The following is a 25,839-nucleotide window of genomic DNA, read 5'->3' on the forward strand; positions in this document are numbered from 1 at the left end:
GGACTGAGAATGACGTCACTGACTGCTTGAGAAATGACAACCGTAAGGGAATTATTCATTCGTTTGTTCTCCGTACCGCTTATCCGCCACTCGGCCAGCTGTCATCGGGCGAGAGGCGGGGCTCGTCTAGAGGCCGGCGTTCATCCTAAACCCGCATCTCGTATTATCGTCCGCGAATTATCCGGTCCTCGTTGAGCCACTGCGTGTTTGCGGATACGGAAAGGCAGAAACGCCGACCGCCGTGCCGCCGGGAATGGTTTCATATCATCTTTATTTTAAAAGTCAAAGAAATCAAACATGGCAACGATAATTCAACCTTTAAATACACGGTGAATTTGGATAAGAAACCGGGGGATCCGACAACGGGGAATGTTTGGGGTCAAAAGGTGCAAAGAAAGCGATTTGGCGGCGCGGGGTCGAGCATTCGGAGCCGAGCGGACGGCTGCCGCGGCGTTCCAGGATCTCCGCGGCTTTTACATACCTTGGCTTTTGTCCGCCGACCATATTCGGGGGGCCCCGGCCGCGGAAAACCTTTTATTTAAACAAAATCAAATGCGTATAAATCAGTGTGAGCACGGCCCAGAACGATATGAAACAGGCCTTACATTGTGTGAGCGATTGCATACACAATAGATATGACGTCTTCTTTTGTAGATACGATAAAATTTAAAGGATACTAACCAAAAAAACAAACACTCAATGACCGATCATACAGTGCAAAAGCTGTTAACATTACAAGGGTGAGATTTGTTAGAATAGTTCCCCAAATAGGGTGGGGGAGGGGCGGGAAAAAAAAAAAAGCTATTCCCAAAGGGGGTCGTGTTGCTTTGCGAGGATGTCAAAATCGCGGAGAAAACCACCGGCGATCGTTCCGTGTCGTGTGGAAATGGTGTCTCCGCGAATCCGGCATCCACGTCACGCTTTGACGCGTTACAAGAACACGACGTCCCGCCGAACAATACGGCTTTTTAACAACTCTGGAAAACAAGGTTCCTTTTTCAGAGGCATTAATGAGCGTCGAACAAGCGCTTGCGCGCAAAAGTTTAAACTCGACGCTCTGCGGGGAGAAGATTGTCGTCCTATGCGGCGGCACATTCATAATACGCAAAAACGATGGGGTCGGATCCGCGTTGAAAATAATTCAAGAAATAAACGGGAGATTTTGTCAACGTGGAGGCATATGCGAGTCATTATGTCTATCTCTTCCGTCTCCAGTGTGAAAGATGTCAATAAACCTGATGTTTAAACGCAGGAGGGGGAGGGTACGCCGACGAGCAGATGTCTTCCACACGTATGTGATATGCGAGGTCTCTTGCGCTCGCCTTCGTCTGAGGAGACCGGCGTGCAGAAGCTCCGTCTCTGGACGGCCGCCAGCGCTAAACACACTTGCTCCCCGTTCTGCTCCTCCTCCTTAGCTTGGCAAGAGACTCCCTTTATTCGCGCGAGGAGGAAGAGGACGAGTCACACCGGCGGGGCGGGCGGTCGCGACACTCCCTCCCCCCGCCGCCGCCGCCGCCTCCCCCAATACCTTACGGACCGGGGATTCCGGCGGAGTCCGTCTGTAAAGGGCGAGGAGGTGGCGGATTCTCTCAGCAGGAGCAAGACCCGCAGCCCTTCACGCTGTTGAGGATCTCCTCCTGCAGTTTCCGCCTCTCCTCCTCCTTGGGGTCGGAGCGCTCGGCCGGCGGCTCGGGCGGGTTCTTGTCGCCGTTCAGGAGGCGGCTGTTCTGGGTGTTCCACAGGTCCGCGTACAAACTGCCCGGCGTGTCCAGGAGCGTCTGGTGGTTGCCGCGCTCCCTCACTTTACCCTGACGGAGACAAAACCAACGGGCGTTTTGGAAAGAGGATCCCGCACGGCGACGTCCGTGAAACGCCGCGCGCGCGCGCGCATTCGACAACCCTCCGGCCCCCCGCCCGACCCCTTACGCCTCCCCGACAACTGTTGCGTTCCTTTCGCATTTACAAAAACAAACTCTGACTCACACACACACACACACACGTATCTACAGGCCACAAACACACATCCCTCCCACACAGTGAAACACAAATGAAGCCGAGCCCCTTCCCCCACCTCCCAGGAGCACGCAGAGGTGTTGGCATTATGTTTGGCGCACCCGGGATGAGCGCGTTACCGCTTCCGCTCGTTATTTTAATGAGCACCCCGGGCGGTCGGTCCTCTGCTGGTGACACCGGCGAACGCCGTGGCGACATCACACGCAAACATGACTTCTCCGCGCGACCCTCTGATCCCCGCCGCCCGACTCGGGAAACATGGAACGACACGTGCTCGCAAGCCGTAGTTCAAAGGAGCCTCTTCTCATTTTGCACCGGTTGGAAAATGTCACTTCACTCATGTTATCCTTCGTATTAACTGCTACTTTCCAGATGATATCTGACTTTTGCATCTACTTTGTAACATATAGAGGCTTTAACCTCTTCATATAGATGAGATAAAGATGCACCGTGTATATCCACGTATATTTTCCTGCAACTCGGCTGCGCCGTCTTAAAAAAAGACGGCAGCAAACACACACAAGAGGTCATTAGAATAGAGATTCCGCACAGCCGGCCCGTAGATTATTAGTCACCGCGACGAACAAGACGTGCCGTCCGACCGAACAGCCGGTCCGGCGTGACGGCCGGATCCGGCCCTTTTGGGAGGGGAGTCGACAAAAAGGAAAGGAAAACCCGCTCGCTTCCGACGAGGGCGTCCCGCTGTCGACCAAGTCCATGAGAAAAGCCGAGGGTTTTCGACAGACGAGCTGAAGCGACGGGGGAATTGATGAGCGTCAAAAAGCAGAGGCGACTCGCAAAACTCGCACCCATTTAGACGGCGGCCCGTCCTCCCTCTCGCCGGCGATTGACGCGACGCCGTTTTTAAACTCGCCGGCTCGGAACCGTTTTTTAGGAAAGCCACGTGTACGACCCGGAGTTGTGAATCGGGTAGACGGCATCTTACCTCACTGAGCACTATAATCTCATCTGCATCTACCACTGTGGAAAGCCTGTGGGCGATGAACACAGATGTCCTGTCCTTCACCATCTCCTTCATTGAACTCAGGATGTTCTGAAAGACACGTAACGATATGAGTGTTTCAAGCTTTGCGAGAGTATCTCCTAATCCAAAGGAAAACAGATCCTTGGCTTGCAATAACGGGGGTCTGTGAGAAAATATGGCGGGGGGAAAAAAAAAAAGACAGTGAATGACAGGATATATATGAAATGTATTTCCAAACTTTCTTCAAAATCAATTTCAAACTTCATATACTTTTCCTTCCTGTGTTTACATTTGATAAATTAAAAACAAATTTTTCGTCACGAGAACCAACGGAGCTTCTTAATTAACATTTACTGCCCCGTTATTATTATTTTTTTTCCCAAGGTTCACAGAGGACGTACGGCACTTTCTCATTAAATGTAACATTTACAAAGACCGGGGGGGGGGGGGGGGGGGGGGTTTAGGCTGAGCGGGAGATTAAGTCGGAGAAAACAGCGGCAGGTGGCGAGGGAGAGTCTGGGGGTGGTGTACGTCTGAAAAGGGGGGGTGCACGTCGCAGCAGGTGCGCGATGCCGGAGCGCGGCTGAATTATCGTGCGCCTCCAGCAGGTGACGGAGTGGGTGTTTGTTCCGCTAAACGCGCGCGCGGGCAGGACGAGGTGTCGACCCCGGCGTGCGGCGAGTACGTTACGCCCGGCGTGGGTCGGCGCACCTCCTCTGTGATGGAGTCCAGCGAAGACGTGGCCTCGTCATACAGGAGGATGGGAGGATTCTTCAGGATGGCGCGAGCGATGGCCACGCGCTGCTTCTCTCCTCCTGGAAGCCAACACGCCTCGTCAAAACATGCCAGCGGGGCTCGAGAAGCGGCTCGACGGAAAAAAGAAAGAACCAAAGCGAGAGGCGGGAGTGGTATTTCATCTTCCTTATTAATACTACGGGTCTAAAAAGCGCGTTTGCCGAGCGCTTGACGAAAGGAGCGATAGCGCGTAAAATTTCAAGTATTGTGTTGAACGAGTGTGTCGGTAAATGTCACTATTGTGCTGATACACATGTTTTACCACCAAGCAAAATTGGAAGATTTCCACATTGGAATAATGCCCTTGTTCACTTTCGACTCTTTCTGTAGTCCTTGTTTTATGTCGAGGAGGAAGTTACGGGGCTCTCGCAGCCATTTCTCACCAAAAGAGGGAAAACAAGTTAACAATTACAATGTCGCGGGTTACGGGAAACAAAGATTTTTTTTTTCCTGACTATATTTTGGCTTCGGAGAACGGCGACGCGGCGAGTTAGAAACCCCCGAACCCAAACACTCGGATGTGGAAAAAGAGAAAAAATGACCGGGTTAACCGTGTCTTTATCCGTCTGCTCTTTCACACACGGACCCAGCACGTTAAGACATCCGGGCCACCGGTAACGACAAGTCCTGGAGGTGGACTAAGAAGAGAGAAAACAAACAGCGGAGAAGCGAAGCCTCCATTCCCGTCGCGGATTCATTTCGGGTACCGCCATGTGCTCCAATACTGTGGAATTGCAATTGTGGCCGCTGCACTATTGTCAAGTATAAAACACACAATGACGCTTCTCTGCGTCTACGTTCGGACGTGAAGAGCGTGTTTATCATTTTCAGCTTCACACTTTGGGAATGGTCCGACCGAGGTGAGGTTTTCGCAGCGTTCGGTGTTTCGCCTATCGGTCGGTCGGTCGGTCATTAGCGTCGTGCAAAACAACCTATCGGGGAGGAAGGCGGCCCTGCGGCCAGGCGGCCGCCGCAGTGCAACGGCGCATCTGTTCTCTTGGTTTGGACCGGCACCGGACAAACGAGAGCAGGAGCCGTGCGTGTTATTTCCGCGGTGACAGGTCTGACTCTCCTCCTTCGGAAGCACTGTGAGCCTGTACGATAATTATAATAATCATGTTTGTTTTTACGGGTCACTTGAGGTGTCTCTAAAACTGCACGTTGACATGTAGAAGAAGTCGCAGCTCAACGAGCCAGACGTTAATGCGAGGACGTCCGAGTTTTAAAATTGACGGGGTCGATGTCGATGTCGCCTTTCAAAAAAGGGAAAAACGCGGGGTCTTAAACGTGCAAATGTAGCGCTGCGGGTCAAATGGCTACGCCGTACTTTCAAGGGAACGCCCCCGTATTACGCTTCACAATCTACCGTAGGATGCCGTCTCAAAAAAAGACGACCTTTGAATTTGACCGATTCAAAACAAGCGAGTCAAGGCGCTTGTTTGTTGTTTTTTTTTTTAAGGAGACCGTGTTTACGGCGGCGCGCACCTGACAGCTTTAAGCCCCGCTCTCCGACCTGAGTGTCGTAGCCGTGGGGCATCCTGAGGACGGCGTCGTGAATTCCCGCCAGACGCGCTACCCGGTACACGTCCTCCGCCGTGGCGTTGATATTGCCGTACAGCAGGTTGTAGAAGATGGTGTTGTGGAAAAGAACGGCGTCCTGACGACAACACGGAGAAAGAGTATTAGCCTTCGGAGAACATTTTTATGACCGCGCGGGTCGGCACAGAGTGCTGGAGTTAAAAAAGATGAGGGTGGGAGGGAGAAGGCAAAAGCATACAGAGACAAAAAATAAAACTGTTCACGTGCCATCTGTTCAAATTAGCCTGTAAGCGAGAGCGATGAAAAAGATCCTCTCCTTATAATTATTTATAATAACGATGAGAACAATTCCGAGGGAAGAAAAACGAGTCCGGTCGACGCAAGGGCAAGATTCGGACGAGAACCGACCCGGATCCGGATGACCTCCGCGGACGACGGCGCGATACCTTTTTTTTTTTTAACGCCGTTTTTTGTTTGCGAAAAGGCTAAAGGAAAAACCGGCGCGTCTCAGACCTGCGGTACGATCCCCAAAGCCTTCCTCAAGCTCTCCAGGCCGACGTCTCGGATGTTCTGCCCCGCTATGTAGATGTTACCCCGCTGGGGCTCGTAGAAGCGGAACAGCAGTCGCACGACGGTGCTCTTCCTGCGACGGGAACACAGGACGGGTCGTCATCGTCGCGTCCGTCGGACACACCCGCTCATTGTACCCGTGGCAAGACTGTGAACGTGCGAACGCGACAACGCACACGAAGCGAAGTCGCGTCTGACCTACCCTGAGCCGCTGCCGCCGACGATAGCGACTTTCTTGCCGGCGGGCACTTCGAAAGACACTCCGTTCAAGACTTTCTGGCCCTCCAGGTACTCGAAATAGACGTCTTCAAAGCGAATGGAGGCCTCCTGCGGTGTGATGGATAAAACCGGGGCGAGATCCTTCTCCTGCAGTAAGTCATCAGTGTTGAGACGGATGAAACAGAAAGAGGGGAGACAGACAGCGAGAGAAGGGCCACTGTCAGAGGCGCCGTGTGATGCAACGCTACGACAACACCTTGTGAAGCGGGATAATGCCGGAGCACCGAGTCGGAGGCATTCAAAGAAAATTTAAGAAGTCGTTTCAAAGGCCCTTTACGTTCCTCGCACGCCGCCCTTCCCGGAGACTGACGGATCGATAAACGTCGGGTGCATAAAGTCAAGGTCGGCCGTGAATAAAGCGCCGCCCCTACGGACCCCGAGCTCCGCTTTGTCCTTCCGCTTTCCGACGGGAACGCGACGAGCCGCGGACTTCCCGGGACGATCGACAAAGACCGTTCCGCCGTATATTTGAAGCCCTCCGTCCGCTGCGATTTATCAGACGCGCCGGCGTTTCCTTTTCGAAATGCCGCGCACATAGGTGGACGTCGGTATTCAGTCCATCGGGTTCAGACGTAAGCGGGGGGAATTTGACTTCACAGAAAACAATAAGGTATTCTCATCCCTCCCCTCCGCCGAAAACCCAAAACAAAAACCCCCAATAGCGAATTCAGACAGTAACGGTCTGCCGGGCAGTGCCGTTTCAAAGGGAATGGCGGCGGCGGAGAGACGTATGACTGGCGAGTGCATAACGGATTCATAACAACAGAGAGCCGCCGCGAACGGGTCGCGCGGTCCAATCGAATCTTATCGCCCCCTCCTCCCCGAGTAAAGGTGGCGAAACGGTTCGGGCGCCGCCTCGTCGGTCCGGCGATCTTCGGAGAAGTCCGAGCCGAACGGTGAAAACGGCCGCCGATCGTAACTCGTCCGCCGGTGTTTGGAAATTAACGGCGGCGGGTAGCCGATACCGGCTCGGTGGCGATTCACCGTGATTTTGTGACATAGATAATTGATTCGGCCGCCGATTCCAGCGGTTTGAGAGGAGGGAGCGCCAGAATGTCATCGAGCACACGCCAGTGTGTGATTACGGTGTGTCACAACCACCTTTCACACACGGAGATGGGTTTACTAAGTGGCAGCAATTAGAATAACCGTCTGCGGGAATGTCGGGATTCACCGGGCAGAGAATGCGCTATTGCTTTGGGACAAATGTCTTTGTAAAAGGTTTGAGCAAACTTCTTTGATTCCTCTCCTTTTTTGCCTTTCTCCACCGCGTGCGCTCGGGTTTTTCGTCGGGCCTTCTGTTCTCCTTTGTCACGGCAACAGAAAAGTGAAATAAATAATTACGACAAAAAAAAAAAAAAAAAAAAAAAAGACCGAAAGCAATTCGCCAAACATTCGGATGAGAGCGGCGTGTCGAGCTGACGAGTCACCTTGATCTTGGTGTCGACGCTGAGCAGGGTGAAGAGGGTGTTCATGTCTATCAGGGCCTGTCTGGTCTCTCTGTATACGGTGCCCAGGAAGTTCAGAGGGAGGGAGAGCTGGAAGAGAAGGCCGTTCACCATCACCATGTCTCCCACCGTCAGCGTCCCTGCGCGGAGACAAACCACAAATCTCAAGGCGGGTGTATTTGCGAGGTAGCCTGTGCAAACACACCCCGGTTTTATGTTAAAGTTCGCCCACGGGTTGCAACGTGAAGTCTGTGTTCCCGTTCCCTTCATCGAGGCTATTCATTCTTACTCTCGCCGGCGTTTTGTGTGGCCGAGTCTTTTTTCGTTTTGCTCTAAAAGATGTTTCTGAGGGTCATTACCGTCCTCCTAAAGTCATCAACATTCGTTCCTCTGCACGGTGACAAAGTTCAAAGAGACAAACGACGTCTTCAGATTTTCCCGTCTCTGTCCCGGTCTTGTGGAATTATGAAAAACAAAAAAAAATGAAAAAACGTCGCCGTCCACCTCACCCACCTGCCACAATGCCCTTGCTGGCCAACAACATCATGCCGGTGAGGCCGACGCTGAAGATGACGCTCTGGCCGAAGTTGAGCAGAGCCAGGGTGGACGTGGTCTTCAGCGAGGACGACTCGTAGGATTTCAGAAAACCGTCATACCTCTCGGCCTCGTATTTTTCATTGTTGAAGTACTAAAGCCGAGATAAGACGCACAAAGGGATCGAGAGAAGAATCGGAGGGGATCGGGGTTATAAGACATTACGCAGCAGAGACAGAGAGAAAGGCACAGAGCCAAAGTGAGGTTAAAAGTGACACCTGTCCGTGAGGACTATGTTTCCACGGGCCAAAACATGGAAAATACTCACGTAAACAACATTTCCTGGGTGACCTGACCCCGAGTGAGTGCGTTGGTCAACGTACGCACAAACAACGTCGACTGAAGACTCGCTACGTTAGTCCGACGGTCAAAAGCGAGGGATACATTTTAGATGACGCCAGGATGAACAGAAGAGCTGACGCAAACACTGAAATCAATACGTGCTCCGGTTCAGGAGAGTCCAATCTTTCGATCGCGCTCGTGATCCGCGCTCATCTCACCCGCACCGCGACCAACAAATGCGCGGAGACCGGAGTGACAATTCCGCTCGCCGTTTAAACAAGATACCGCCGTCGGTCCGTTTTTCTAAAACGTTGTCGTCGCGCCGGTCTGATTTTGCCCGAGACGTACGGGTACGGTGTCGGAAAGAAGCTAAGTGAATCAGTTACAAGCTCATCACTTCGATTCTGACCATAACAATGTCAGTGTAAATCATAAAAGCCCTCCCCGACGCTGCAGCCAATTACCTAATATTGCCATTTGTCTAGTATGCGTTATTGTTTCTCGACGACGGTTAAGTGGGCGATTCGCCTCTGCGGCTAACGGCCCCGTGTCTATCGCTCGCGCTAAGACGGACTCGCCACGGATTCGCATGTGGGGAAATGCGGGCGGAAGCAGCACACGGAGGACAAACCCAGGCGGTGCGAGGCACCGTGTTCGGGTTCTCATCCAGCCCTTTGTGAAAGTGGAACGGATTTCTGAGTGGGCGGAGATCTAATTACATATGCACACTCACAGCTCAGAGTGATGCTAAATCCAGCCGCATTGACACAGATGACACAAAATAACACAGAACAAAACGTCAAGAAAAACAGGATGCAATATAATACAGAAAATAACACGGGTACCAAAAATATCTGCAGCTGCCAGGAAAGCAAACGGGATGATGATTTTGTTTATGCATGCGCTGTGTAATCAGGTCAACGACAGAAATGCTTTAAAACGGCAACGCAGGAGAAACAAGGACGCGGTGGAGAGAAAGCCCCGAAACATCGTCTACGGTAACATCGCGGCCGGCGAGCATCTACGGGAGCATAATCGCCCGTCGGGAAATTTTCCCCTCGACGCGGCGCGGCTCAAAATAAAGCTTTCGATGAATGACACACATTCAGACCAAAACTGTGATTCGGAGGCAAAAAAACGCGTGCTCGCGTAAACAAGAGAAGTCCGCGGGCCCGACGGTAAAGTTCTCGCTGACGTAACGCGACCAAAAAAATGTGACTCGAAAGGAAAAACGACTTCAAAGTGCATCACCGCCGACACGAGCCGGGACGGCGTCCCGAAAAAGTCGATATAGAGCTTGAAAAAAGACAATCGCCTCATTGATTATTTAGTCGGTATATCGATCACTAATGACGGCGGATTCACGCCATTCGCTAAAAACATGACATTCCTCTCGAGTTTTGTTTACGTCTCTATTCATGTTAACGTACTCGGGCGAGGTATTTTTCTCCCTCTCTAAGGCTTTACGCAATTTGTGTACCGCAAATGAGACCATAGAAATAATAATGGAGTTCTTTTTTTTTTTTCCCCAGAAGAAGCGAATACATTCATTTGTCTGACATACAAAATCTCATTCACACTCATCTACAGAGTTGACATGAGAAACGCCGTTGTATCTGAGTTACCGCGTAACCGAGTCGCATCAGCGGTCGAGTCGTGGAACCCAACATGCCCTTGAACATATCGATATCGTCGAACGTCGTCGATCCGTCGATAGATATTCCGATTCCGACGACGGGGGCCTTTCTGTCTCCGATACTAATCTAATCATCGCGATCCGCCCCGATCCATCCCGACATTTTTGAGTGACCGTCGGGGGGGTCCTCACCTTCACAGTCTCGTAGTTGAGGAGCGAGTCGATGGCTGCGTTGCCGGCGTCGTTGTCCGCTTTGTTCATCTCTATCCGAAAACGAGTCCTGCGCATAGAAATACGGTATGTAGAACCTTTTGGTGGGCGGATGGATAGTTCGGCAAGCAATGCTCATGGTGTTAGCGGCAGCCGAGGGAACCGGCGAGTGTTTAACAAAGCATACAAATAGAGGTGACGAAGACGGCACACGGACAAGAGACGGGATATAAAAGAAGAGACATCAGTACTGGTACCTCCACTGCGTTATCAGAACGGTGAAAGCGATGTACGTCGATAAGGTGCCGACGGCCATCGCCGCAAACTGTCCGCCGCACTTGTAATACTACAGGAGACAAAAGCAGCACGGCTTCGTTTCACACGCTGCGACTTGAAGACGAAGCCTTAAAGCGTTAAAACCACCGGGCTCCGGCGTCACCGGCGTCACGAGGCATTATGTGACTTAGTGTTTTTGACCGTTCACCTATGAAACAGACTGTTACAAATGGTGGGGAAACTACAAGAACTAATCACGCTAATGCTTTAGCTATTTGGGCAATGGAGTCTGCCCTCATTACAGGCTGACATTATGGTCCTGAGTGGAATAATACAACAAGCCAGTCTTTCGGCGGTGACCGATGCGGGGGGGCATTTGTTCGGGGCATTCGCCTCAAGAGGACATTAAGCAGCTCCAAAGCTTTGGTATTCATCATTGTTACTAATGGGCTCTATTTTGCCTCAAAAGTTAATGGGAATTCATATTCCATTTAGAATGTAAATGAGACCGTATTTTGAAATGGATTTCCAGACAATACGCCGTAAAGAGTGTCAAGGTGATAGAAGGTCCTGACATTGGCGACGGGGATTGAGGCATTCATAAGAAACCACGGTGAAAATGCGAGTCGGTCTCTATCGTTTACTACGATTGAAAAAATAGCAGCTAACTAAACACGGTCAAGTACTTTTCTATCTGTTAAAATGTGTGTGTACATACATACATACACACATACATACATACGTGACTAAAAAAGTAACAATAATCGATAGAAGTAGCACCACCAGCACATATGTTTATACCCGTATTTCAGAAAACAGCAGAAAGTTCTACCCCTTTATTCATAAAAAAGGATGCAGCTTCGGTATTGCATCATTCGGCCATCCACTTCTCCGCAGTCCAAAAGACTCCCAGCACTTAAAGTAGGACTCGATACTTGTTTCGCTTCATCGTGCATTGAAGAGGAGAACATTTTGAACCTGCACAGGTTCTTCACAGGGAGGGAGGGTGAGCAGCCAAATAAACTGTGCCACAAATGCATATACAGGGTTATGTTGTTTTTTTTTTTTGTTTTTTTTTTTATATGTCAGCTGGCCAGATTGATAATGTGACTACGGTGCAACTTCTGAATCGAGCGCAATTCTGTAATATAAAGTACCATCTGGGTACACGGCAGTGCTCCTCGTGCGCAAATGAACTGAATCATTTCTAGAAACGCCCTGTTATGATTTAGCGCTTCCTTATTTCTTTCTTACATCAGAAACAGTTGAGATTTTATTTTCCGATCACCGGACCCACAAGTGAGACTTTAATTCACTGTCCTTTTCACCGCAAAATCCACAAGAAGTATAACTTGCAAAACCTAAAAATATTCAGAATCACAATGAGCTGACAGTATTAAGAGTCTTACATAACGGCGTGTAAAAAAAGTTTTTTTTTAGCTTAACCCTTGTGTTGTGTTGCGGGTCAAAAGTGACCCACTACCATGTTTAGCTGTAGAGAAAAACCTTAACCTATTTTTTTTCCCCAACTTGAAATTTTATGACTTTTCCTAAAGAGAAATAAGAAAAAGTGATACTTCTTTTTTGTTTATGTTTCCATGTGGACTGTACACCACGAGGGCACAAAGATTGTCTTATGGGTCATTTTTGACCCGTGGGACAAGGGGAGTAAGGGTTAAGAGGGTTAAGGCCTAAAAAGACAAGTCCTTACCGACTCTTGAACCGGGCGCGCGAAGCCGGATCGAAACGAACGGGATAAACATCCGACGTAATCTTCGATCAAATCAATGTGCGTAACATGGCGCTCACCAGGATGGCACTAACAAGGCCCATCTCAAAGACGGTCGGACCCAGATTGAAGACCAGTGCACTCAGGACGAAGGAGATGCCTCGCGTGCCGCGGTCGATGGCCTTCGACAGAGCCCCCGTCTGGCGGCTTAGATGGAAACCCAGATCGAGATTGTGCAAGTGGAGGAAAACGTTCTTGGCGATGCGTCGGATGGAGTTCTGGGCCACCTTGCCAAACACTGTGTTCCTCAGCTCGTTGAAGAGGGCCGAACAGGCTCGCGACGTGCCATCTGCGCACGGGGAAGATAAACAAGGGGTATTAGAAAGTCCCATTGAAATGGTGGCATTCAGTCGTTCTTCTCTGTAAATGTCGTACACACACACACACACACACACACACACACACACACACACACACACACACACACACATTGTATACACACACCTGAACACCCAGTTTTGCCTTACTAAAGCTGTAGGGGTGCGCCAATCTTAACTCACCGATAGCTTTTTGGAATACAGAACTGCAAACGGAGGTTTATCAAATATTTAAAAGGGGAGTTAAAACTTTGGTACCTTAAGACTGAGAAACCGTGTTTTTTGTTGAAATGTTGTACATTGACAATTGAACAATGTGCGGCATTTACGACAGCTTTCATGGACTCACTTTGTTTGGATCTACCAGGTGAAACATGGAGTCAAATGGAAGTCAATTGGGGGTAAATAAACAAAACAAAATGTCAAAACATTCCTTACAAATGCTTGTGCATAACAATCGTTGCGCCGAGTGGAAGAAGCACAGAAGGGTGACAATCTGTCTTCTTGCGTCCGACCTACACGCGAGGGGAAATTAACCTTTTAAAAACGCTCGAGCCCGGCAGCCGTTTAGTCGCGTCCAAGAAAAGATCCGACTTTTCCACGGAGAAAGAAAAAGAGAGTTTTCCCGCGGCCTCAGGCGGAGCAGAACTAACGCGGTTTTCAGTCGCATTTCAGTAAAAATGGCCCCGGTCTGAGAACATCAGGTATTTTTGTACCCGCAGAGACAAAACGGATTGTACTGCGGCGTTCGGCCGAACGTGCTCGCAAATTAGTCGTGCCGGAATGACACGCGGGCTTCCTGCTGCAATTTGACCGTGTTGTGAGCATATACGACTTGTCCGCTGAGACTTAAATCCCGGTAATAATCACTCCGGCCACCGGTTTTAACGGGAACCGTAATGTGGCGTTAAATAGGAATGCTCGACTAATGAACTGTGCGTCCACATCTTACAAGGTAGGATGAGCACCCGGCAACCTTTTCAGCCAAATTAAACACACCACCACAGGCTCCCGCCGTCCGTCCCCGAATATTGCATCGACGCCACGAGCGAAATAGAATTTCTTTCACAAAGAGTTTTTCCCTTCATTCTTTCTTGTCAACCTGATTCATCCAGTCAAGAGTCTTGTTCATTTACCCCCATTTATTCCATGCGCAAGAACAAAAGGGGCTCGCAGAAATAGGAGGCTACGAGTAGGCCGCACCCAAGCAGATCACCAGAAAAGGCGGGGTGACACGCAGCGGGCAGCGGGTCACGGCGATACACGATACAGTTCTCTAATCGTGAACTCCAAGTTGATACCGCGCCGAGCGCCGGACTTTTTTTTTTTTTTTTTTCCCCCTCCCCGACGCTCAATGAAGAACGGGGAAAGAAAAAGCCGCGCTTAGAGGATAAAGACGAATCGCACCCTTCGCCTCAAAGTGCAAAAAGGAAAGCGGTCTAAGAGGGTATTCGACGTTTGCTCTCGACCGCTTTGGAAATTGACGAATCCGTTCGTCGACGGAGAACCCTGGCGTCATACCGAAAAGTCATCACTACTCATGAGAGGGTTGCGCGGATTAGTAATTCGAGTGAACGCGGACGTAGAATGGAGCACATAATGTAAATAATATGAAGAGAGGCGAAGGTTGCAGAGCGGCATTGTTATGAATGCGTTGCGAAAGGTCAGTCGCTAGATAATAGGCAGTCCCGCGGTTCCCTCTGATGAGCGCGGCACCTGCCAGCGCAATACAAGTCTGGGACTCACAGCCAATCAGCACGGCTGTTGCCATGGTAGCCACGGTGCTTGGCGCGTCATTCAGGTTCAGCATGTGTCCCGACATCTGGTTAAGCTCGTCCACTGCATACTTAAACATGAGGGGCACCATCACATTGGTGGTCTGGGGGGGCAGAGAGGGAAGAAGAAAACATTCACAGGTGGGGAGGGATAAATAATAGAAATAGTTTAAAAAAACGCGCATTTGAAACACATATGCCGGATAAAGTCCGGCGATATCTTGAGCGACACTCGCGTCCGAGGCGGAATTTGCGACGCGGGCCGTCGGTTCGATATCATCGATCCGGGCAAGTTCAAACGCAAACGCGAATGTAGGTGTTATCTGTCATTCCCGACTGGCTGAGACGGCGCCGGCGAGGTGGCTGGTACTTTCTCGCTAATGGAATTGAAATGGTTATTAGGGCTAATTAAAAGCACGGGGACAGCTGTGCGACTCGGGCGAGGCGCTCGGCGGCGCATTAGGACAGCCGGAGCACACGGCGGTACACGCCGAAGCGTTTTCATTTCGGCCCCCGTATTCTTCTCTCCGATACCAAATATTTTGATGCGATATTAGCAAAAGGTATAACGCGAGGTGCGTTGGCCTTGATCAGGTAAATGGACGCCCCTGACAATGCGGCCTTTGGATTGCGAAAGCTGCTTTTCAAAGATTGTCGCTCTATACGCCGTGGCATTGTGCTCAGATAAGAGAAGTCCTCGGAGGACCGCGAGGAAAAACAATATCTACCACTTTGCGACCAAGACAACCGAGCGTGCCGCGAAAATCGCCCGGGGCCTTTTATGTCAGGTATAAAAACATGTCCTTGATTTAACCGCCGCTGCCAGATAAGGTTGGATGGCTCTATTAATGCACTGAGTGCCAGGACCGATGATTAAAATGACACTAGGCCAATACTTACCGGAGCGCCGTATCATCCCCCGCCACGGGCATAAGGTCGGGTGCAAAAAGACAAGTCTTCAGGATATCAAGAATTATCTTGACACATAAAACTAGCGCACAACAAATGATCCGCTCGCGAGCGATAAAAATCGAGCGCGTCTCTATAATTAGCCATTTGAAATGAAAATGTCATTGGAAAATTGGGCGCGTTAAGGTGTGATGCGCAGTAAACAAACACAATTACTCTGGCGAAAATGAAAAGCGAAAAAAGATCGCGTCGAAACAGCTGGCGGCTTCGGCGGAACTAGACAAACTGCGGAATTCGGGGCCGACTCCAGCCAAGCAGAGAAATAAGAGAAATGAGTTGCCTTCTCCCTGACACGTGCACGGCGCGGTCACACCGGGCGCCATCAGGACATGCTTATACGGCAGTGGCAGATTGTGATTGTTTTCTGGGGTGTAAATTAATCGACAAATGAAGGGGAAATATATCGCGCGCCGACGGGAAGCTCGGCGACGATCGCTTTGAGAAAAAGAATAAAGTCTCTCATGACGGCACTGTGAGTCGAATGTCCGACGTCCTTCATTTGTCCTTCACGGCGGTCAGGAAACGGGGCTGGTTTTGCTCTCACGCAAGGAGGTGAGACTAGTATTTTCTGTGACCGCGATACAACGTGCCGCTCTTGTGCTTTTGTATATTTTTTTCAAACCGATCGATAAACAGAACTCGGGCGAGCAGGTGTATTCAGCATTCGAGCGGTGCAATTTGGAAAACAGAACATGCCACCGATCACCCTTTGCGAATGAAATGCCCGATATAGTCGACTGGAAACGGTCATTTTCTGAAATTTTGGCCGCGACGGTTGAATGGCTTCCAATTTTGGACACATTTGAAATCAAAATATTTCCACAGCGTGCAGTATTACCAGCCCACGATTGCTCTTTTTTTTTTTTTTTTTTTTTAAATCAGCTTGCATAGACATCCAAAAGTTCGAGGATTATCGAGCCGTGACAGCGGCGCCTGACTCGCACTTCTGTCGACGCACTGGGTGTCGCGTGACACACCGTTAAGGTGCGACCCTACCGGTGAATGATTTTAATGGCGTTCGCAAACATCACCGGCTACGTCGAAAAAGACGGCAGGCCAAGCGGTACGCGTATTGATGGGATGTTTACGGCAAAACAGCCACTAAGAGTACCTCGAACGCAAGGCCGAGTGAACGGCCGACAGCCGTCCGATCACGTGAGCGGGGTTTTCCGATCAACCTTCTCTTCAAATAGAATCGCACGAGAGCAAGGTGACACGGACTAAAATAGAATTCAGACACCGTGTGGCCTCGCGGTGCGCGATTACGGGACCACTTACAACAAAACGTACTTTCTGTGAAGAGTCTCAGACATACGTTCTTAAAACCTCGCCTGGCCGGAAACGCGTTTTTCCTCTCGTCTGAGGAAAAAGTCCACCTTTGAATTGACTGACCTGCAAACTGGCTCGGATGTAATTCAGCAGAAAACCTTGGGTTTTCACTTGTAAGTCAAGGCATAGAGCTGGTTTTCAATGTAATACCCTGCAGGGAGAGAGAGATCCGAGACCTTGGAGACCTTTTAGATCCGGTCGCCACCAGTCCGCCATTCAGTTAAACTTCATTAGTATAGGACGGGGGTGCGGGGAAGCGCTGTTTATTTCTCCCTGTAAAAAGAGAGCCGTCACTATGGTGACGACCCCCTGCCTATGTCATACCCTAATGAGACCTGATTGCGACGACTCCCCAAATCAACCGATGTAGGTGCTTTACGCTGGGATATTGATGTTTATGTTTGGGTTGACACCAGCTGTCAGCTTGACACCTTTCGCGCATGTCAGGAGAGGTTGGGGGGAGGTCAAGGACCGGTGAGTTGAGCGATTGAACGAACGGGCGTTATGTTCACTTGTTCGCCGCCGCTGCAAGGAGAGGGGGTGATTGGGAGAGCGTTTTTTTTTTTTTTTTTTGGGTGACGGCAACATCTAACCGCAGACCGAGCATTTGGAGCAGAGCCGGCCTTGCTTTGTTTTGCTTGGTTGTCCGGCGTTGTTCGGAGCCACTATAACTGGCTTTACCCGCTAATTTCATCGCCGATTCAATTCCTACTATCTCCGACGCGCATTAGGAACAGCGAAACGCCGACTCTTTCGGCGGAGTGCGACAACTCGGAAGCTACGGGAATGTCCGATTGATCATAAATAATTGAGGCCGACCGATAATTTCATTCCTGTACATCAACCGGTAACGGTTGTTTCTCCGTTATCTTTGCAAATCTAAGAGGAAACCAAACTGTATGTTATTTGAAGTTATTTGAAGCTTTAACTCATTATTTTCCCAGAAAGAAAAAGGCTGACAAGTCAAGCTGTCATACTCTGCGGTGAAATTTAGCATGAGAGACGATTTCTCCATCGCTCGAATAGAGATGCCTTGGTCGGATACGTCAACATGTGATCCGACACGGTATGTTTATCCTAGGTATTGCTCTTTTTGACTGCTACTATCTGTCAAAAAATATCACCGAAAAGGGGGGAGCCGCATCTATCTGTTGATGTGAAAAGGCGGTTGCATCGACGTTAAAGCTAAGAGTCCGAATGAGAAACGGTGCGAGTCATGCCGAACACATAAATGACACCGATTGGTGAATTTCAATCAAAATGCTTTCATGTCGCAAGACAAAACGGTGAAAATACTGGAGAAGAAATCCTCCAAGAACCAGCGTGCTGTCTTTGAGCGTACCTTGGCTGCAGCAAGCAAGCCCAGAGAAATGGCGACGCGAGCGCGCAGATCGGGTCTGTCCTTGGGCCACACGTAGGACAGCATGGCTGACAGGATCTTGGCGGAATTCACCTCCTTGAGCTGAGAAGACACCAGAAAAACCAAAAAGCCTTTCCTTAGATTATAATCTACCATGCAAGACGCAGGTGGGGGAAGGGGGGGGGGGGGGGCTTTTCCACGACGCCAAATGTCGAACCTTCTGTAATTTTGCGTGCTAAAACTGGCGACGAACTCGCATTTCACATCCGAGCAGACGATCCCGGTAACCTAAAGACGGCCGTCTGAGCAGACACACGGAACATCAAATGTGGACAGGCGGGACTCCCGGGAGTTTTCCGAGCGCCAATGACAGCAGAATCTCCAGGTGCGCCTCGAGATCCAGCCTGACATTACAAGTCCCGGGAGGCCTCGGGGCTGTCATCCCAGCTAAGGGCGGGAGTCCACCGGTGCCAACATGGCTGTTTACCTGCACTTCAGCTCACACCTGCCTCTGGGACCCACCGTAGGCCAAAGTATATGCAGTAATTCCTCTAATCCCCTCAATATGGCGGCGCCATATTACAGCCCTGCCGGGTGGCGGCAAATTACGCCGCAACGGTTCCCGGCACCTGCCTCTTAATCAAATTCAATTAAGCAAAGTGACACGGCAAAGAGAGAAGGTACACTTCCGACGGCGGAGGTTTCTGGAGCTCACGTCGTCCACGTCCGTTAGACAACCTCACATCGTTCGTTTCGTTCCGTCTCGTAACGGTTTACATAGGACTGAGCATTCCCCCGCCCAAACAAAGGAACATCTGATGGGGTTAAATGATACATCTCTAGTGTCGGTCTAATTCGGCGAACACAAAATGACCCCGGTCTCTCTCTCGCTCGTTGGGAAAGAAAGGCTCGAGTCTTCAATGCCGCTATATTACGAAAGAACGCCTGCACAAAAATAATGACCGGTTTCAATGAGTTAAAAAGGGTCACCGAAAATTAACCGGGGTCAAAATTTGCATGCTCCGGCCTTGCCGTGTTGGTTTAACCGCCGAATAAGTGAAAGCAGATACTTTCGCCGCGTCGTTGACTCGGGGAGGACGTTCTGTTACACGTCCGTCTAAATTATCCACGAAACGACGATACGCGATTAATCGATAACTGAAAATAATGCCGGCTCCGTCGGACTCTTGACAGATTGTACCTCCGCTGGTACCTGAGCGCATACGGAAAGTAGCCGCTGCATCGCCGTCTAGAAAGTTCACTGGGTTGAGGATAAAGAAAAGAAGTATTTCTCACCACATTTTTTGGATCTGCGCTCAGACCTCCGCCTGCGTGGCCGTGCCAACATGTTCGTTTGTCTGTCACCTGGAAATGCTGCGCAAACACCATAAAGATATGGTTACACTGCACACACTGGATTTTGGATACAGTGATTCTGAAATGTTAAATATAAATACTGAACCCTACGTACTTTTGTCGCACCCAAAATGCAGCGGCTGTGTCCACCTTTGTCCGTGCTCCATGTGGCGGTTCGGAAGTGCGGCAGTGAAGTCAGCTGAAACACATGTAGCGTCAATCAAAAGTGGATTCTTCTCATTTCATCGACCGATTCCATCGTCTCTCTTAATGTAAGATCGTGTAAAAATCGTGAGGGGGGGGGGGGGGGGACAGAATAAAGAAAATATCAAGATAAACATAATATCAAAAGAGAAATTAGAAAATATTTTGAACTATTGGAGCATGTCACAGCAAGGTTGATGAGGGCCTCGGTAATATTTGCTGAAGTGAATAAATCTAATAACCCCGGCTAAGTACACGGAGGGTAGACCACACCCTCAGCCACATGAAAAAGGGTGCTTATTGTTCGCTTACGCTGAGCCTCACACTCACCGTGACAAACAAAAAATGGTTGTGGAATTGCAGAAATACGACAAGATTTTACCGAAGACCGATGATCGTCATCCAACAGGAAATTATTTAAGCTAAAAAACAATAAAGGCCTCGTTGCGGTTCATTTTTGAGACGTAAAACGCTGGCCCTTTCATTTTTAGGTCGCCTTACGGTCATGTGACATGACGTCGCTAGCTCATAGCACGTGATTACTTCTTAAAAAAAAGAGAGACGTTGTTCACGCAGCAAAAACGCCAAAAGACGTCAGAGGCTGTGTGTTTAGTTATTGTCTTTTCTGTACTGCTATTATTCTGCTGTTTTTCTGCTTCCTTTTTTTTGGGGGGGAGGTGGTTAGTAGCCAATTATAGTAGGTTGGGAAGAACAGCGGTTGCATTTAGGAGGCTCATTAACCATCGCACTTAAGCATCGCGTCCATTGTACACAAGCACTCCATCCATCGTACTCAAGTGCGCCAGGTCTCTCCTCAACATGTCTGACTCTGAAAGCCTGGAGGACCAGGTGAGGTCCCTCGCAGAGTTGGTGAAGCGGCTGCACCGGCGCCCAAGTGCGCCACCTTCCGGGGGCAGATTAGGCTCTCCCAGGTTTTCGGGCGAGAGATCTATTGACGGAATCTCCATGGAGGGCTGGATTGAAGAGGCGCGTCGGTCTTTATCTCTCTTTTAGAAAAGGCCTTGTTTGTGTACGATTCGTTGGATGGGGAAGCGAAGAGGAAAGTAGAAGTTCAGTCCATCGGTTGACAGAAGTGACCCCGAGAAGATATTGGCAAATTGAAAAGAGAATTTCCGTCTTTTCAAAATCTCTGAACACACTGTGCAGCCAGTTTTATCACCGGCAGCAACAGGGGAGTGAATCCGTTAGGGAATATTCCCATGCGTTGGAAAAACCCATCTGCATGCGTCGTAATAAAGCGGGTCACATAGCCAGAGTATGCAGGGCTGTCCTGCCGGCAGAACCAGGGCCAGTGCCTCATAGTGGACCAGCCAGCGGGGGCCAAGATGTGAGTGTAGCCAGTTGCGTAGTGCCACAGGGAAACTAGCGTGCTGGGCACTGGGAAGGGTTTTGCCGGGCTCATTGGAAAAGTCAGCTCTGTCTCCATCGACTTCACAGCTTATTGGAAACTGGCCTATTATCGATGTCTGTTTTGTGGGGGGGGGGGGGGGTGACTACTCATTGCCTTTGAGAGATTGGCTCCATGGTGACTGCAGTCACAGAGAGCTTTCTCCATCAATCCATACAGCCGCCGATCAGAAAAGGCACGCAATCGTACGATTGGCTTCAACTGAAAGCTGCCAATAGGATAGCCATCCCATACTTTGGCCACCTGGAGCTAAACCTGGAGGTCCTGGGTAGGGTGCTACCTAAGATTGGCGTGCTCGTGGTCAAAAACTCCCCGGATCCCATTACAAAGCAACTAAAGAAGTCTGTCCCAGGCCTACTTGGGATGGCCGCAGTCCCCAGTTGCTATCAAGACCTCTCACGTGAACATGGCCGGCATATGTTCCGGTGCCCTTCGGTCCAAACGGCAGGCAAGGAATGGAGGCGGGCCCTTTCTGAATGTCAAAGTTTGGATCGCATTTCCAGCTCCGGGTGCACTGGTCGGGCAGCAGTTCAGCCAGGCCCTACCTTAAGTATACCAGCAGGCTGTCTCCGGTTCCTCCCCACTACCTGTTCTCTGGCTGCGGAGCTGTGAAATCTTGCCTTCTGGAGCCCCCGCCTTACGACAAGGGTCGCTTGCCACCAAATATTCTCATTTCAGCAGCCCTTTTGCCCATCACACGAGGTAGCGTACACATTCCAGTGGTCGACGTCAGGAAGGAGGACCGGTGGCTTCACCCCTGCACTGTACTTGGGACCTTGCACGTCACACACTGCCCACCTTTGCATAGTACAGAGGCTGACCACCTGGCAGTCCTCCAGTCAACGGAGGCTGTCAACACAACCAAAGTGAATTTTTTTGTTTTGCGTTGCGTTGTGTGCTAGTGAGGGCACTCTTGGTGGTGCACCGCCAGGTGTTTAATCAACGCGATGGGGACCTAGGTTGTACGACCCCGGTCCGACACAAGATCCCCTTGCTGGATGAAGCTCCGGTGCGCCGATGTTATCGGCGCCTACCCCCCTCACAGTTTGCTGTTGTCAAAGCTCATATTCAAGACTTGGTGAACAAAAGTGTAGTTCGAACCTGTGGCAGCCCCTACGCCTCTCCAATTGTAGTCGTCCAAAAGAAGCATGGAACCATTGGACTCTGCGTCGATTACAGACAGCTCACTGCAAAGGCCAGATATGACGCTTAACCCTCATCTTATGTTAAGGGTCAATTTGACCCATTGGGTCAATGGGTGAAATGGGTCAAATTGACCCTGAACATAAGATGAGGGTTAAGGGTGCCCTTTAAAAGTAGGGGGGATGTGTGACGGAATAAGCTGGCCCTTTAATATTTAGGTAGCCTTATGGTCATGTGACATGACGTGACACCGGTAGCTCACAGCACAGGATTACATGAAGAAAAAAAACGTTTTTCACGTGGCAAAAAAGCCAAAAGGCTAGCTCCTGCACAACGTGGCTCTGCCTGCAGGGAGAAAACAGCACACGAAGACTAAGTTGACTGTGGATATTAGCGCCTCAAATTCAGTGAAACATGAAACAGAGGGAAAACGGCACTTTAAAGCAACTTTCCCGAGGGACTGAACTTTACAGAGGTTAGTGACCATTTCCTCACACTGACCCGGACGGAAAACTAAGGCAAACTACAAAGTTAGTGTAACCTATTCCTTCTCAAATAGTGCCCACCCGGGGGTGCAATACCAGTACTAGAATAAAGTGTAATTGCACATCCACTACAGTAGCTGGCAGTGGCGCTCTCATTGTCAGAGTGTGCGCTGGGAGGATTAGCTCTACGGTGTAGGGTTTTTTTGCTCCGAGCAGGCGATATGAAGTGCAGCAAACAAACCCTCAAGAGACAACTTGAAAACATTTTTAACAGGGATGAAAAGAAAGGCGGAGAGAGACGAAGATAATGAGACAAAAAAAAAGTCACCCGGAAGCTAAGACGAGGAAATATGACGAAGCGTATGTAGCGCTTGGCTTCACTGTGACTACAGTGGGAGACGAGGAAACTTAACACTTAATATCTTTTCTGTTACAGACTAAAAACAATGTTGATAAAGTTATTCTTTGTTGTAAGTTGAATTATATTCCTTCTTTTTGGTTTTCTTTAATGTTAATAAGGATATAATTTATGCAGAGCTGTACTTATGACGATTTTATAGACAAATGATATTATTTATAGTTGTTTTCTACTTGCTAGGGGGGAAGTAACAGAATAATTGAGAAGCACTGGTGTAACCACTGTGTTTTTCCCACCATTATTTTGAGGTTATGAGGTTTAAATCCCTCAACCTAGTGACGCTAGTATGTGTTAATCTGTAGGCCATCAGGTGCTCTCTATATTATGAAACCACCTCCACTTCATTGTTGGTTTTATTTCTCTGTCTTCTTATTTCAATATTTAGTTTGGTCTTTGCTGTGACTCCTGCTTGCAGTACTCTTGCCGTTGTTATCTGGCCATGTTTTGTGTGAATTCCCAAAAAGGTTGCTTGCTTATGGTTGGGGTGTAGGGTAATATTTAGTATTGGCCATATTTGCCACAGCGGACCAGTTACACTTATTTTGCTTTCTCGTTAGGTTCTCCATCCTTGTTTTTTCCATTGTTTGTTTTTTTAAAATCGGAAATCAACATATGAGCGCCTAATTTTACCTGAATTTTAACTTAATAAAACACTTATTTCCGCACATAAGCGTCTTTCCTTTCTTCATTCATTATATTGAATAACTCAGCGTGTGTAGTACTCCTAGTGGCCCTTTAGGTGGCTTACATTTTTATGCTCAAAAAAAAATGTTTTGATATAGTATATAGGATTACTTTTGCAGTCACCGGATTCAGAGGCTCAAAGGTTCCAACAAATCAAGCCCCACACACACACACACACACACACACACACACACACACACACACACACACACACACACACACACACACACACACACACACACTGCACTCTTAAGGAATAATCCTGTGAAACAATTAAAAATGAGGCCAGATACAGTGGTGTGTAGAGTGAGCGGTAGTTTTCAGAAAATTCAGAGAATATTTAGCTGACGGGGGTTTGGAGTTGAATATTTTCAAACTATATACAGCAGTTACTGGGAAAAAAAAGTAATAGTGAAACCGAAAGTTTTCAGAGCTTGTGAAAGGAGCTGGAGATCATTTCAAAGTGTGGCTCTGCGCGGGCATCTGCTCAGTTGCGGTTAAAGCGCGCATCAGATCAGAACACAGGCTGAAATAATGACAACTGTTAGGTTTCTTTCTTTTTGCTTTTTTGGAGTCAAAAAACACGAGATAAACACATTGTTAGCGGATCCTCTATGCGGCGGCGTTACATCGCACGGCCCTCCCTACGGCAGACTTTCTGCGGTCGTCTTCTTCATCTTCTTTTCCACTCAGCTGCTCCCTTCGGGGGTCGGCGCGGCCAATCATCTGCCTCCGTTTAAGCTTCTCTTCTCCCGACCCGACCAACTTCGCGTCCTCTTTCGGCCCATCCAGAAATCTCCTGGAAGCCTTCTGCCTGGCCGTTCCGTCGTCGGCATCACTCTACCCGGATGTTCCCCGCTCCTCCCTGGACTCGATCTCCAGAACATCTACTCGTTCCCCCGCTCCCACGGAGAACCTCGACATCTACACGACTGTCTCGAAGCCGGACGGCCTTCCTTCCATTCTGGCCGGTGTCCTTTCCGCGCACGTCGAACCTGAAATTTTGCACCACCCGTATTCATGAAACGCAGTGAGCCTTTGACGCTCGAGCAAAGCGATAGCATCGGCCCATTTACCCTCAAAGTTCTATGCAAATGTGACAAACAAATATCTCCAAACACGGTGAGATACCCTCGCTTCCTCTCCTGATCATGCACTTTAGCGTGAACACGAGGACAAACATATATTTAGAAACCCTCTTCCGAAGCCTCGCGTACTTTTGTGTGGAGATGTCATGAAGTGATGGATGTGAGTGAGGAAGGGGGAAGTTGACTTGTTATGGCAAGGTGCACCTCCAGAGGTCTAGGTCTGCCTCCCTGCCGCTGACACGGGACCGTCGTTACATCAGCAGCCAGTCTTTATCTACCGGAGGGGTCGGACGGCCTTATCTAAGGCGACGCGGTGGTCGGCCTTATCGGAGGCGGACCGCTGACTCGCCGGGTCCCGATAGAGGCGCAGGAGTTCCCAGGCGGCGGCGCGATGTCTCATAACAAAACTTAACTCGCGTTAGCCGCGCGGCTAGCACGGCGACCGGCGAGTTGCAATCCGCTGAGAGGAGAGCGGTGGCCGGGATGGTCCTGGAGAAAGGGAACGCTGGCCGGACGAACGGACGACTCACGACTAGAATGTAACTTTTCGAGCGAAAGAGAAACTCCCGTGTGTGTGCCCTTGCGTAGTTACGGCGCCCTTCCCGTCCCCCTCGGCCGCCCTCTCCCCGCCCGGCTCACCGCGGGTCCCCCGGGTCTCTCGGATCTCCTCTGGCCGTCGGCGTCGCGGCGAGGCGGGCTCCAGACGTGGCGGCAGCCGGTCTGCCGGAGGAGCGGCGCCAGTTTTCGCCTCTGGAAGTGAACGCCGCATTTCAGCGCGACCAACGCGGGCGCCATGTTGATGATGAAAGAGTCCGCGGGCGGCGAAGGGGCGGAGCGTGGAGGCGACTCGCCGGCTACGTCACTTC

General features: G+C 49.9%; 1 protein-coding gene across 1 annotated transcript; it reads right to left on the bottom strand.

Annotated features, from left to right (window-relative positions):
- Positions 1–252: 252 nt before the first annotated feature.
- Positions 253–25,793, bottom strand: abcb7 (ATP-binding cassette, sub-family B (MDR/TAP), member 7). The gene is made up of 16 exons (XM_086158364.1): positions 25,613–25,793; positions 19,638–19,721; positions 19,463–19,540; positions 18,149–18,268; positions 14,480–14,612; positions 12,437–12,705; positions 10,609–10,697; positions 10,334–10,421; positions 8,143–8,317; positions 7,612–7,769; positions 6,105–6,268; positions 5,846–5,975; positions 5,279–5,450; positions 3,710–3,813; positions 2,960–3,067; positions 253–1,808 (listed from the first exon to the last, which is right to left on the bottom strand). The coding sequence occupies exons 1-16, from the start codon at positions 25,766–25,768 to the stop codon at positions 1,590–1,592; spliced, it is 2,247 nt and encodes a 748-aa protein (XP_086014490.1). The 5' UTR covers positions 25,769–25,793; the 3' UTR covers positions 253–1,589.
- Positions 25,794–25,839: the final 46 nt, after the last annotated feature.

The sequence above is a fragment of the Fistularia commersonii genome, chromosome 13 (assembly GCF_037954325.1).
Source record: "Fistularia commersonii isolate RoL2024-O1a breed Wild chromosome 13, RoL_Fcom_v1.0, whole genome shotgun sequence".
Classification (NCBI taxonomy): domain Eukaryota; kingdom Metazoa; phylum Chordata; class Actinopteri; order Syngnathiformes; family Fistulariidae; genus Fistularia; species Fistularia commersonii.

Coding starts and splice junctions, on each gene's coding strand:
- abcb7 (XM_086158364.1), bottom strand. CDS start 25,768: ATGGCGCCCGCGTTGGTCGCGCTGAAATGCGGCGTTCACTTCCAGAGG. Junction 19,722..25,612: donor AGAGACCCGGGGGACCCGCG/GTGAGCCGGGCG, acceptor CATGTGTTTCAG/CTGACTTCACTGCCGCACTT. Junction 10,698..12,436: donor GCCTTGTTAGTGCCATCCTG/GTGAGCGCCATG, acceptor TGTCTCCTGTAG/TATTACAAGTGCGGCGGACA.